Genomic DNA, 15001 nt, shown 5'->3' with positions numbered 1-15001 from the left:
CAGACACTACTGGAACTTGAAATGGGACTGCGCACACAGAAAGGGAAGCCATGTGGAAAAGTACCTCATGCCCACAGTTAAATATGGTGGTTGATCTTTAATGTTGTGGGGCTGTTTTTATGCCAAAGATCCTGGACATCTTGTTTGGATCCATAACAAACATCAAAATCAACACAAAAAATGGTTCACTGACTACAAAATCAAGGTTATGCCATGTCCCCTGACCTGAACCCCATAGAACACATGTGGGGTGAACTGAAGAGGAATTTGAAGGATCTGTTGAGATTCTTTAAGGAGGAATGTCTCAAATCCCTTGACATGTATTCTCCAACCTCATTAGGTATTATAGGAGAAGACTCTGAGCTGTTGTCTTGGCAATGGGAGGTTGTACCAATTATTGAATAAAAGGGTGCCAATAGTTGTGCCAAAAATGTATTTAACAAAAACATTAGTTTTTTGATAAAACTTGTGTTGTGTTTGCATTTTTTTTGACATCCATTAGAGGATAGATACTTTTGTGAATATTTTGAATGAAATGGCGCTTTTCCATTACCAGTACCAGCTCGCCTCGGCTTGCCTCGACTCGGCTCGCTTTTCGCTCCGTTTTCCATTGCAGACAGTACCGCCACAAATAATACCCGGTCGTCATAGCGACACAGCAGGAAACTGCCGTGACGTAATCTTATACGCGACACACATCCGCTACCCACACACACAGGACAATGGAGGAAATCGAGTGTATGCTGTTTTTGATCCTCGGGATGTGGCTGTTTCTCACAGCAAGAAGACGAGTTGTTTCATGAGAGGCTGAGGGCAGCAAAACGAAACACTGCTGAAAAAAACAGGAGAGTTTGGGAATTACTACAGAGTTCAGACTACGAGACGAATCCGGTTGTTCACAGCCGACGCAAGAGGTTAAGTTATGCTACCATAGCTAACGTTTGCATATGTGTAAATACTATACTATATGCAAAGTATTTAATCAGCTTTATAGCTACCAGTATTACGTACTAAAATGTGCATGGTTTATGTGTTTCAGATCTGTTTAGCTTTGCAAAGTCGCCGCGGCAGACCGTCTGTTTGGGCTTTCAACCGAGCTACTGATTCACTGACACTGGACGGCTGACAGTAGAACAGCAGATCTACAACAAGAAAATATGTCGAGCACGGGTAGTGGTTGAAAACGCTTTTGGTAGACTGAAAGGAAGGTGGCGTTGCCTCATGAAAAGAAATGACTGTGATGTTACAATTGTGAAATCTATGATTCTTACTTGCTGTGCTTTGCATAACCTTTGTGAGAGTCACGGAGAGGACTATGACAATGACTGGGATGCACCTGCAGCAGCAGAGCCTGTGGTGGCAGTGGCACAGGGTGTTGAGGAGGAGGGCAGAGATGTACGAGAGGGTCTGATGCGTTATTTTAATTGCTAAATAAATACATTATCATTAAATATGTTGTCTCTGCTGTTTTTCATTAAAGGTTATCACAGTATACAATCTGAAAATACTTGCTCAAACACTTGTAAAAAAGCAAACCATCAAAAAAGACACTGTTTGTAATAAGTTTCAAAAAGGTTTTATTTAAACACGCATACAAATAGAAAAAAATATAATATTAATATAAATTCACACATCCAACTATATACATAAGTTACATGTAGTGCAAACATTTAATTAAAATAAACAAAGGGGTTTCAGTCCAGGGGCGGTGGAACAGCATCCCGCCGGTTCAGTGCCTGGACAAGCTGGCTCAGGGTTCCCAGAAAGGCCTGGTTGAAGGACGACATTGCAGCAATCTCCTCTCTCCTTAAAGCCGCTCGAAGTTCTCGGGCATGTGCTGCATCATCGAGTGCCATCTGTAAATGGCGCTCCCGCTGTGCCATAATAATAGTTTTGTAGGCTATATCTGTGCAAACTATTTAAAAATGGCGGAGTTATTCTGGATACTCCGTCTGGCGTGCGCAATGATGACGCAGTGAATAGTGACGATTCTCTCTGACCAATCAGCAGTCGGCATTGTTTTTACGTCACATTTTAGTATCGCCTCAGCCCGCACAGAACCTCGCCGGAGGTGGTACGAAAAAAAGTACCCGAAAGCAGGTACAGGTACAACTTTTACACAGTGGAAAACCAAACAAAGTCGAGTCGAGTTGAGCCGAGGCGAACTGGTACTGTGTAGTGGAAAAGCGCCAAAAGATCACAAGGATAAACAAAAGACATATTTTTCACAGCCTTCTTTGCTCATTTTTACCAAGGGTGGGAATATTTTTGGCCATCAATGTATATATTTTCAAATATATACATTGAATCAAAATTATATTTAAATCAAATTATATAATTTAAAAGCCAAAAACTTGACATTTCAAACAACTTTTGGATGGATTTTTTCCAGTAATGAGAACATTAGGGTTTACAGTGATAGGGAAACATTTGTCAACTCAGGCAAATACTTTTGAGATGGTAAGATGCTTTTTTTTGTCATTTTTTCTTGAGTATCGAGTTAGGGTAATACTTATCCAAAATAACCAATTCAGAAAAGGGTTAAGCATTTTCATAACATCTCATGTATTCTATAAACAAATAGTGATTGGATCAGTCAATGTGAGCACATTTTGAGCATTCATCATAACAAATCTATCCCCCACTTAAGAAAAACAATGTGTTTAACAGGGGCCTTTAGCCCCAGCAACAGTGGGGCTTTTTATCCAAAATATGATCCTTTCACTTACTGGACAGTTATAAAAAAAAAAAATATATGAATTAATCACATTGATCAAAACTGAAAATGAATAGTATTTTGTCTCAAAATAAATGTGTTAATTTCAGGGATTTTCATTAGCTACATAAATTTGCAACAATTAAAAAATATTAAATATTAAATCAAATTATCTCAAAATCAAACTTTAGACATTTCACACCATTTTTTTTTTTAGAATAATAATTATTTAAAAACACATGAAAACATGCTACCATGGTGTATATAATGTGTATAATGTAGCCTACATTGTTTATTATATATGTGAATGCATATAATGTATAATATAATGTAAAATAATTAACAATAATAAATAGAATATATTTATTTTTGCATTGACTGCATTACAGTAATGATAATGGGAGATTGTGCAGATTAAGTGTTATAAAATAATAAAACGCCACAATGCAAAACAAAAAAAGTCTTAATGGTACAAAAAGGCTTCATTGTCTTATGCATATAAATTCATATTTATTTATTTTTATTTGGTGGTGAGATATTGGCAGGCTTTGTGAGATTCATCCACATAGAGGTGGCAACAGCACCGACACACCCCACAAACAGACTGCATGCAGAAAGACCCATTTCGTCATACTGTGTCAGATCAGATTATCCAAGTAAATTGGTAGAAGACCATCGGATGGCGCTCTTGATGCATTTTGTATGTGCACTGAGAACTGTCCAGGGTACTGAAACTACAGCGGCACGGTTTGTGCATTAACGTTCACTCTAGGCAGCTCAGTTTAGCCGATTCCAGATTCTTTGAGCAACAGAGACTATATTATTCTAAAAGAGAGTGACATTGAGGGCTCACATCTCAGCAAACGCCAGAAATGCCGTTGTAATGATCCAGTAGCGCCGCTGCGTTCATTTAACACAGTGAGTTCTTGAGGGACGCGTTCATTCCCCCCAGGAGCGACTATGAGCGGTTCTGATGGATTCGTTTATACTCCACTCAGTATATAGAGAGATGGACCGATTCATTTTTTTGACTACTTCTGACACTATTATTGGAAATTATAATGAATAAGAGTTAATATCACTAACAAAATGACCTGGTGATACTTTCCCCAGCAATCGTCGGCTGGATTGTGCTTTCATCGAGCAACTTTCATCAAAGAGCTTTGGATCACTGGAAACGATTTTTGTTACGAACTTACATTTTACGAACCACAACAGAACAAAAACTGTGATTAAAACAAATGCTTTGTTTTATTGCTTGCATGCTGAGGCACGATCGCGTGAGAAATGATTGCTGTTAATACCGAGTGTATAACTATGGTGAGAAGATGCCTTCTGACGTTCAAACCTTTCAGGTAAGACGTATTCTTTGTGTGAATACGAGCAGGTTATCGACTTAACCTTAACATTTTAAGGTTATCTGACAAAGCGTGTTTACATTGTAATAGGATCTTTTAAAGACAATGTCCAAAAAGATCAACATTGACAGCACCATTTTGACCATCCAGAAAGCTGTCGTACTTGACCACTGTATTAGGTATTAAGTTTGTGTCTGCAGTCAACCAACTAGGCTACACTAGGTGAAGACTTCGTTGACATGTTCACTTCCTCGAACAATGAAATTAAACCAAATATGACGCAAACTTTGTCTCGTCACGATTATGATCCAGTATTATCACGAACCATCTGAGAAAATAAATAGCCTATATATCTCTGTGTAACAACACTCTTACTGAGGCAAATATCCACAGTGGGGTTTTTCCTGAAGACTTGGCCCCACTCTCTCTTGAGAGAACATTTTACTGATTGTGAAATGAAAATCCCCGGAAAGGATGTGCTGTAAGAATTTAGGCTCAATGCTGTCGTCTTTCGCGCTCTTTTGCAAAGTGGCGCGAATCCAGCGGTAGCAATTATTCGAGGCACAATTTGTTCGTCAAATATCAAGCTCAGGCACTATTAATAAGTATAATTTGATTGTTGACAAGAAAATGTTTCCATCACTCCTAAAGGATGGAAATAGAGTTATAGACATTGTTCAGTGAGGAGTTAATACGTGAGGGTGTCGACGGGAAGTTTATTTTGATATTTTTAACCATCTTTTGAAATGTGTTTATACTGATTTGATTTAGGTAATTTTATCAAATTGGAAAGATGTTTTAGAGTGACATGAACCAAGAATGACCTCAAAACTTCACAGAATTTGACAAATGAATTGCTAAAACTGATGTTTGTGCTGTTGTTTGCCTTCAATGTTTATCATATCACTACTCTGAGTATTATGTCATTAAAGAACACGCTTTTGTGGATATTACAAAACACTAACAGTATGGATTATTGAGGACATGGGAAAAACGTACACAATTGTAATTAAAACAATATTCCCAAGACAGTCTTTAGTAATTGAATTAGTCATTTTAGCTCAGGGGTGTAGCTTTAACCACCAGGCTACATCCTAGTTTGATCATACCCATCATGGTATGCCACATGTTGTTCCCAACTTGTCAACCTGTGTGGCCTTGCAGCTTTTCATTACTGTATGAGCAACTTTCGCACATGAATAGTGCTTTGAATTACATAAAGCTTGTCAAATATCAGTAATGCATGTGCCAATTTGCCTTGGGAAGAATAAGGTAAAAACTTATTTTAGAAGAGACAATAATCTTTAGTTCTTTTTATTTCTGAATAGGCCCTAACAGCACACAACCACATTTGATGCATTTAAACAGTGCCTTAATGAGATTTGATATGTCAGGGGAATTTGAATGGGGGCATTTATATAAAATTAACTCCAAGAAACAGAAATGAGGACCCACTCCTCAGTACTGTGTACGCCTGGCACATTTGGAATTTTGTGAATTGCACTAGCACATGAGTTATCATCCTATCAGAAATATTGTTTATTCAGTAGTTTAACCGTGCTTTTTTTTCTCTCTCTATGGAATAAAAAAGAGAATTTTCACACAGCTAATTTCCAAACAAAGACAGTTAAAAGGATAGTTAAGCCAAAAATGAAAATTCTCTCATCATTTACTCACCCTCATGCCATCCCAGATGTGAACACAAAGACTTTTACAAGAATATTTGAGCTCTGTAGGTCCATACAATGCAAGTGAATGGTGGTTGGAACTTTAAAGGTTAAAAAAAGCACACGAAAGCAGCATAAAAGTAATCCATAAATCTCCAGTGGTTAAATCCATATTTTCATAAGTGATATGATAGGTGTGGGTGAATATTTAAGTACTTTTTGATTATCAGTTCTCTTCCCTGCCCAGTAGGTGTTGATATGCACAAAGAATGTGAATCTCCAAAAACTAAAGAAGAATGTGGAAGTGGAGATTTATAATACAAATTACATAATTATTGATCAGTTTTTCACCCCAACCTATGATATGGCCTTGGAAGATTTGAATTTAACCACTGGAGTCGTATGGATTATTTTTATTCCATCTTTATGTCCTTTTTGGAGCTTTAAAGATTTGGCCACCATTCACTTGCATTGTATGGACCTACAGAGATGAAATATTCTTCTAAAAATCGTAATTTTTGTTCAGCAGAAGAAATAAAGTCATACACATCTGGAATACCATGATGGTGAGTAAATGATGAGACAATAGTGCCCACGTCTGTCAAGCAAAAAATAAAAATAAAAAAAAGCACCATCACAGAAATTTGGCAAGGATCTTCCTCTCAGATGCAGCTCTGAAATCTGTTCTCCATTACACATATTTGGATGCCATGTTATGATCAGTCACATGACATGCAAGAACAAATGGCATTTGTTGTAAATTATGTCAAACCTGCTACATGAATGAGAATAATAATTTCAGTGGAGGGAAAGATTATCGGGAAATAATGGCTTAAATTTGACCTGTTCCTCACACAAAACTATTGTATTGCTTCAGCAGACTTTGAATATAAACCTTGTTCGAAAACCTAGTGAGCTAGACAGCATAGGCACACTTATTCATTCACTAGTGAAAACCATCGATATTCCATTCAAGGCAATTTTCAACAATAGGTGGTCACAAATGATTATTATACCATGAAAATAAAACACCCTGACAATGATGAAAAAGACTCATTATTGTCTGGGTGTCTTTTCATTTTATTGTAAATTTTTTTTACCCAACAAATGTATACATCTGCATGTATCCTTGAAATGTTCTCTCTATTGCAGGATTTTTGTGGCAGGCATCGGTTTCTTCAGTCTGTGCTTCTTAATGACCTCTCTAGGGGGACAGTTCTCGGCCAAGCGGCTGGGCGATGCCCCATTCAGCATCCGAACTGAAGGTACATTAATAACGTGCAACCTACCTGTGCTGACTGTGTGCATGCCTAATTCATCTGCTGGCATTTAGAGAGGGGCAGTTTATGGGTTCTTTAATGGGGGTAATGGTGGGTTTTGTGCTGCCCTTTAACAGTCTCGATTATCCTGGGGTCAGCCTGCTGTGAATAGCATCTCTGGCTGCAGACCACACCACCTGTCTCCTGCCATCACGTTCTATGTGTATAGGTATAGATTATGTAGACAGTCGCTATCACAGCAATGCCGAAGAAGAACCTGTCTAAGACGCATCCGTCTTTAAGTGGCCACACAGGCTTTATTTTCAACCTTGTTTGTTTGTAAGCAATGTTATATTTTTTTCTATGGTTTTGATGGTCCTAAGCCCATACAGAACCTGTAGACAAGTGAAGGTGCATATCACTGGTTTGACCCGCTGAACGAATACACCACAAAACATGATCTCCAATTGATGATTGTGTAAAAATGACTGAAGATGTATCGTAAAAAAGACATGAATTACGGATGGAAATGTTGTGCTTTGATGCACATTGTAAGATATTTAGGCTTTACTGGAACTTTTTCTTTGTTTTAGGAATAATTAAGCCCAGCATTTGAGAAAATATAAGGCAAATAAGACCTGCCATTTATGGTATTGAAACTCTATTTTTAAAGTGTCTTCGTTTGTTTGTACACATGCTAGTTCCATTAATCTTCCTTTGTCGTGCTTGTAAAAATAGCATTAGAGAGTGGGCTGTGAAGGAGTATTTCATTGGTTGAACACACTGAATGAATACACCCCTTCACTGAACTAATAATAATCAGTCATTTTGTTTGTGATGTGAATGAACTGAATGTACTAGTAAACTCGTTTGCGTCTGACATGAACAAATCAGTCATCATGAACGATGATCTGCTGACCTGGAGGATGAGCTACATGTCGTTCGCTCCTATCTTCAATCTCGTTTAACAAGAAAAGAGTCTGGATTAATTATGAATAAAAGTTAGTGATGACCACACATTACAATGACATACATGCATTAGGCTAGTATTGCTGTACTTTTTTTTTTTTTTGGTGTAGCTTGATAAAAAGACATGCTCAGCAGTTCACACTATGATAGATATGCTTTGATTTCATTTGTGAGGAAAGACTTATGATGCTTTAACACTCTAACACAGCGCTGAGGTCTCTTAGTAGAATTTTAATAAAGGATAATTAGACTTGTTCTGGTCGAGAATTATTGCTTTCGGTTCAATGCAATTACTTAAAAGACCGCCATTTGCAGAACGCAAAGATGAAACTTGAAGATATGCTCTGTGAACAAATCAATGAACGAATCTGAACAAATCGTTTTGGTGAATGGAATCAAAAGCACCACCACTGTAAAGTGGAACCCTATAAATGACTGATTTAAGGCAGTGTACATTGGCAGGAACTCTTCTACAAGTCTACCACGTGAAACACGTGGTAGACTTGGCTCACAATTTATATCAATAGGGTTTAGCATGTCGCTAATCTAACAACATTGTCCTCTAATAAGCAAAAAGTGGCAAACACACAAATATTGGCAAACATTTATTAATTTTTTTTATATGGTTGATCTATTTTGAATCAGTACTTTTCAGTGCTAAATTTATTCAAAGTATATTTGGAGCTGTGGCCAAATATGCATGCTTCCAATCCCTATATAGTATGCCAAAGACAGTGTGCCAAAAACAATAGATTAGGACATCCAAATCCTCAGGATTCATAAAGGAGTAGGCGAGAAACACCCAGATGGCCTCTTTTAAACTGTAAGTAACTTGTAACTTGTATATACCAAGAAAATTGTGCTTGTTTAACAAAATTGGAGTAGACTATATACAATATATATATATATATGTTGTAGTTCTTTCAGTCCATAAATGTTTTTTAATCATGATTAATCGCATATGTTTTCACAGTTAATCGCAATTAATTGCATATTTTGAAAGTGCTGCATTTGAACCTATATATACTATATATACTTCGTTTAAATGCACAATATCCTTCTTAGTAAAAAAAAATGCTTGATTTACATAATGTGTAAATATAATCAGGATACAAATAAACTGTATCTGTAATACGTTTAAGTTACATTAAAAACAATGTAATCAGATTAAAGTTACATTTTGTCAAAATTGGGATTATTAACAGGATTTACAATTTTTTTATTTCTAACAAAAGAAAAACAAAAGATTCTCCTGACATAAAATGAAATAGACTTGATTGCTTCAGAGTGGTACAGATTCTCAGATGCGCGTCAGAATTCTCTTCTGGTTCTCTCTCATGCGAGTCACAAATAACACCTGTCTCACATCACCACTGTGCTCTTGAGGCAAACAAGGTCAAGCCATTTAAAGGGCTACTTCATTGTGATGGCTGCTGGAGAAAATTCATTATTTTTGTAGAAATCTGGACATTATTGTCTTTTCACAGGAGAAAAGGAAAACAACATTTCATGCCTATTTTTGAAACATCACTGTCATATACATCATAGCTTCAGTTGAAACTCTAAAGTTCTTCTCTGAAATGTTTTTGTGATGTAATGACAACAGCAAAAGGCATGGACAGCATTTCTTTTTTTATAATTAAAAAAATTACAATATTGTATACATAAATACCAAATGAATTGAAGTATTTGAAGTATTAAGGGGAAACAATGGTGCAATTGAGCATTTTGATGCTTATTATAAATGTATTGTTGATAACAGTTCAAAAGTCTGTGTGAGGGAGAAATTCTGGCAAATGTAACATTTCAAAACTCAAAGAGAGTAGGAATAAGTAAATAAAGACAACCAAAAAGTTTCAATCTATTTCAATCTATTTTTTAACTAGAATTATTATTATTATTTTTTTTTCAATGATACAATCCTCCTGACACATTAACTTAATCATTCATAAAAGTTAGCTGGTGATGTGGAACCATGTGGATCATGAGCAACCAGAGGAAAAACACTGGAGGCATTGCATTAATAATAATGATGATGATGATGATGATAAGGCCTGTGATCTAATTATTGAATACAGTCAGAAGCTAATGAATGCTGCCAATCAGCTATAACTGCAATACATGGCAAATGTAAACTTTGCAGTGTTTTTGAATCTGTGGTATATCCTGTCAGATTTTGTTTTATGTTAACCATAATTCATTGCATCTGTTCTAATTATATTTGCTGGATGAGAAAATAAGCCATTTTTTTTTTCTGTGATTTCTGTAGCAGATAGAGGACTGACCCGATTTGTTTAAAAATACAGAGTTGAACATATTCTGTTTTGTGTCCCTGTTTTTCATGTTTTTTTTTCTGATGTATTATAATAGCTACATTACTCATAACATTATTCAAACTTGTTTTGTTTGTATCCAGAAAGCATAATTCAAATTCTTCGAGACCTTTTCACATATGTGACCATGAGGTGATCCAAAAGTAATTTAAAAGTAATCTGATTACTTTCTCATTGTGTTAATTGGATTAGGTTACTGATTACACTTTGAGTCATCAGTATTTTCCCCAATAAACGGCAACTGACACCAAAACTTAAAGTTGGCTGTTGTATTTAGAATACTGAGAACATTTACATTTGGTACATTTCATTAAACATGTTTAGTATGTAGAGACATTAGGCTATAAACTATTCAACACAACTAAGATTTAAAAAAAGGTTTGTGTTTTTTGGGAACTTCATTCTGAAAGACAGCAATCCAGTGGCAAAAAAATAAAATACATATTTTACACATTAGGTTTGTCCACAAAAATGTGGGAAAAGTTAATATTTTATATTATTGTATATCTGCATTAAGTTCAGAGTTTGCAATTTCTGTGTGATTTGATTCCGTTTGAGAAATAAAGGATCTGTGTTTTACTGCTGGATCCATATCATTTTGTTTTCTTTTATTTAGAAGGGAATGGACAGCTTGAACTAGTTCGATACAAAAATTGTATTAATCGTGATTGACTGCATTTCTCCTTATCTCAGCAGCACGCATGTTCATTTTCTATGAGTTGACAGGGACACTTACCTCATTGTCATGGCAACGGTTCGCGCTGAAGTCAGATTACGTCAGAGACTGCTCAAACATTCAAAGACCCGACAAATGCAGATTGAACATGTTGAAACTGTAAATACAGATGCCAACGAACGCCAACAAATGCCAGCAAACTTCAACAGGGTGAACACACTGATCAGACAAAACCCAACAAACCTGTTTGCTGACGTTTCCTGGGGCAGTGTGAATTGGCCTTTAGCACCTGATCTCATAAAATGTACATTACAATGGCAACATTTTTGCAAAACAAAATGATGTAGTTCATTAAACATTGGGCATTGTAATAAGATGAGGTTTTTAAGGTGAATATTAGATGGATGTTTTATTGAGTAAAACGTACCTCCCTAACATAAAACTTTAACCTAAACTTAACCAATAGTGTTCTAAAAGATAAATGAGAGGTAAACGAAACAGATATTTACTAAAGAAACCACGTCATTTCGTGATGCTTCTATGGAACTTTCACTTTCATTTCCAGTGCCCTTGGATAGGCTTGAGCCTCAGTCTCCAAGATCAAAGTCCAACATTCTGGTGAGCTGCCGCAGAAGTGAATCACAAATCGCGTAAGTGTGTAAATGTAGGTTGGTCTGCAATACAAGTGTTAAAATTTAGAGAAAAATAAGTGTTTATAATAATGAGTACCTGTGTTTTTTGTGATAGTGTATAAAACGCACCGTTGTTGTAGCACCTCTAGTGTAGAAAGCGTCAAGTAAAACTCTTAAAATGTAGTTATAGTAATGTTCATTCTATGAGACTAGGTTGCAGAATACACTTGATGCTGCCATAGAATCTGTCAAAAAGAAGGTATCTTAGAACCTTCATATCTGGATTATGCCTATAATGTCTTAAAATGCGACCTATGTAGAAAGCTCACAAGGTTTTGAAGCCAGTGTATTTCATATTTAGTTTCTTTCTGTTTTCAACGTTCTGTGGCCTACTCGGTGTACCAAAATGTTGCAAATGGCATTCTTGAGGGCTCCATTTGGATGTTGGAAAAGAGGAAAACTGCTTCATGGTGTGTTCATCTAACCCCGATATATAGCTGAAAATGATGGATTAGTGTTCTGTAATGTTGTGGAAGAGGCTGCATGGAGGGAGGAGAGAGAGAGAGAGAGAGAGAGAGAGCGCAATATGATTAATTAACCACTCCCAGGCTGAAGTCTTGAGAAAGCAGCTGGCTCTAGCTCATTAAACAGTGCCCGCTAATCAACCAGAGAATGACGTTGTAGTGTTTCGAAGGCTCTCTCCCTCTCCTTATATTTCCTTATGAAAACTTCAGCACTCATAGAAAAGCAGGGGCAGCACCAGAGAATTTTGATTGCTGGTGCTGAAGACGTGCTAAATAATTGACGGGGAAGCTGAGCTTTGTTCACTAAATATGTGCAAAACCGGCATGGCCAAGCGATTTTATTAATACCGGTTTTCACGTGGTGACAACAGAAGTGAAATCTCTACAAATCTCTCTTTTCAGTTTTTTACAGTACTGTCTGAAGTACAGGTACAGCAAAACAGTGTACCCTTATTGGGAGTCTGGGGACATGCTCCCCTGGGAGGAACTTTTAGCAAAAACAGCACTTAAGCATTTAATTCTGGTGACTTTAGGATCAGCATTTAACAGTGTAACAGGGTAAAAGGGAAAGTAGGTGGCAAGAACTGGCTTGACAGTATAAATAATAATTTAATGATCAACTTAAAGCAAAATACACAAATCTAAACACATACAGTTCAGCTGCCCGTCGCTCTCTCTCTCCTGATCCTCGACCTCCAGTGGCCTTTATCCCTCTCGTCGGCTTGATTAGCCTGATTAGGGGCTGGGAGTAAAAAAAGAGAGGGAAAGGCCAACACAGAGTGACAGCGAGAGAGAGAGAGGAGAGAGAGAAAAAAAAAGTTACTTACCGGTTCTCTGATAGGCCGTAGCCTGGTCCTCGGTCACCCCTCCACCCTCTAGTGGATGACAGCCACTCCTCCCCGGGTCTCCTCCACCCCTAGCAGCGGCCCAACCACTGCAGGCGGTCGGTAAGGAGCCCCCCCTCCCCTCGCGGTCGTTCCTCAAGGTAGCTGGGCTCCTCCTTCCCAGGCTTTGTAACCAATGTAAAGGTAAAAGGGAAAGAGGCGAGAACTGGCTTGACAGCATAAATAATAATTTAATGATCAACTTAACATAAACAAATACAGGGCAGCTGCCCGTAGCTCCCTTTCTCCTGAACCTCTGCCTCTGGCAGAGTTATCCCTCTTGTCGGCTTGATTAGCCTGATTAGAGGCCGGCGTGCATCATCACGGCCCAGCCCTGCCCTTCTCCTTGCCACACACAGGTATATGTCTTGTATAGCAATTAATGTAACTATGGGCTACAAAGCAGTTATAAAAGACTTATTCACACAGCACATCCAGCACATCCAGTACATGTAATAAAACCATGCATTGATACGTTTTGGTACCTGCTTGGTTGGAAAATGCTTTACCTTGAGTTGTTCAAATGCTACATGCAGGTGTTGAAGTTAATAAAGACATTATTCATCGCTTTCAAACAAAGGATGCACTTGCAGGATTTGATTCAAAATATCGCTGTCACTGTATGAATAGGGAGAGCCGTAAACTGGCACTTACATGTCACAAAATTGTCTGTGACTTCTCTTAAAAAACAGGCCATTTCTATCGTAGTAATCTCCACATGTTGTTCACTCCAATAAAATTGTTGAATGTAAAACATGTTGAAGATTAGTGGACAGCTGGCCAATTCATTAAGTGATGCGCTATTTCTTCATAAAAGCAGTTATTATTCTTGTATCTTGTCTCCTCACCAGTTAACCACAATAATAATGTTTATGGGACCGCTGCATTATTCTTTGTTTGCTAACTTTGCAGACTCACCTTGATAGAACGGCTCTGGTTGTGACAAAGCAGGGTCTGGGGTTGCTACAGTATGTTACGGGGGCTGCTCCACCATTACTGAGAGTTGTGAGACATGCAGTTGGAGTGCGCTTAATCACTCAAAGAAAATTAATTCACAGTAAATTAAGGAGGTAAATTAACTATTGAAATTTTAACAGTTAAGTTAACCTCCTTAATTTACTCTGTACATCACTTTGGTTCAACTGTTGTTTTTTTAAAATGTTCTTTCATTATTAAATAAATTTGACTTGGCTAGACTTGACTCCTCGTCTGCCCTGTGTGTCATGACAGTGAATATTCCACTTGATTGTTTTCTGTTCGATTTATTTAATTTCTGTTTTTACGGAGTAAGAAACGCTCCAAACAACACAGTGCGTGAGCTGTTTGAATGATTCAGACGATTTTGCTAAACCGTTTGACTTATTCTTTGAAGGAATCGACTCAAATAATTAATTAATTTGTAATACGCTTTGAAACTTTGGAAAAATAAAAGATACTTTTACAAGTTTCTTCATGTTTCATCATCACAGGGACATATTAAAGATTGTATTAGTCATACTGCTCAAGCTAAATTACAGATGTCCATCCAGTTAAATTGGTAACATCAGGTTGGACATTCATGGATGAATGACCCATTACATAGTCTGTAAGCCCATGCCTCCTGCAGCTCCGTCTCCATAGTCTCCATCCCTGGCAGCTCTGCCCTCAGAGTCTCTAACTTCAGCAGCTCCGCCCCCTGAGCCTCTGCCTCCTGCGGCTCTGCCCTCTGCGCTCTGCCCTCTGCGGCTCTGCCAGTTTCGTCCTGGTCTCCTGATCCTCTGACTGTTCCATCCTGGTATTCCACAAACTTCGCCCAGGCTGCCGGAACCCGCTCCCTTCCTGGAGCTACCTCCCAGGCCGCTGTACCACGCTCCTTTCCTGGAGCCACCACCCAAACTGCCGGGCCCTTTTCTTTTCTTTAGAGCCTCAAGGACTCTTATTTTTAAAGTTATAAGAGACTCTTAGTTTGAAGTTTTGTATATTCTTCTGTTATGTCTGTCTTTC

At 37.7% G+C, this 15001-nt stretch overlaps 1 protein-coding gene across 1 annotated transcript in view; it reads left to right on the top strand.

Moving 5' to 3' along the window:
* Nucleotides 1–3617: 3617 nt before the first annotated feature.
* The window catches only part of LOC127653319 (alpha-1,6-mannosylglycoprotein 6-beta-N-acetylglucosaminyltransferase B-like), a 200123-nt gene continuing 188739 nt past the window's right edge, over nt 3618–15001 (top strand). The window contains exons 1-2 of the mRNA XM_052139970.1: nt 3618–4071; nt 6894–7006. Of these exons, the coding sequence (XP_051995930.1) occupies nt 4004–4071; nt 6894–7006 (181 nt within the window). The 5' untranslated portion in view covers nt 3618–4003. The remainder of the gene's footprint in view (nt 4072–6893; nt 7007–15001) is intronic.

The sequence above is a fragment of the Xyrauchen texanus genome, chromosome 12 (genome assembly GCF_025860055.1).
Source record: "Xyrauchen texanus isolate HMW12.3.18 chromosome 12, RBS_HiC_50CHRs, whole genome shotgun sequence".
NCBI lineage: Eukaryota > Metazoa > Chordata > Actinopteri > Cypriniformes > Catostomidae > Xyrauchen > Xyrauchen texanus.
Note: the sequence above shows the minus strand (reverse complement) of the source record. Positions and strands in the feature narration are given on the sequence as shown.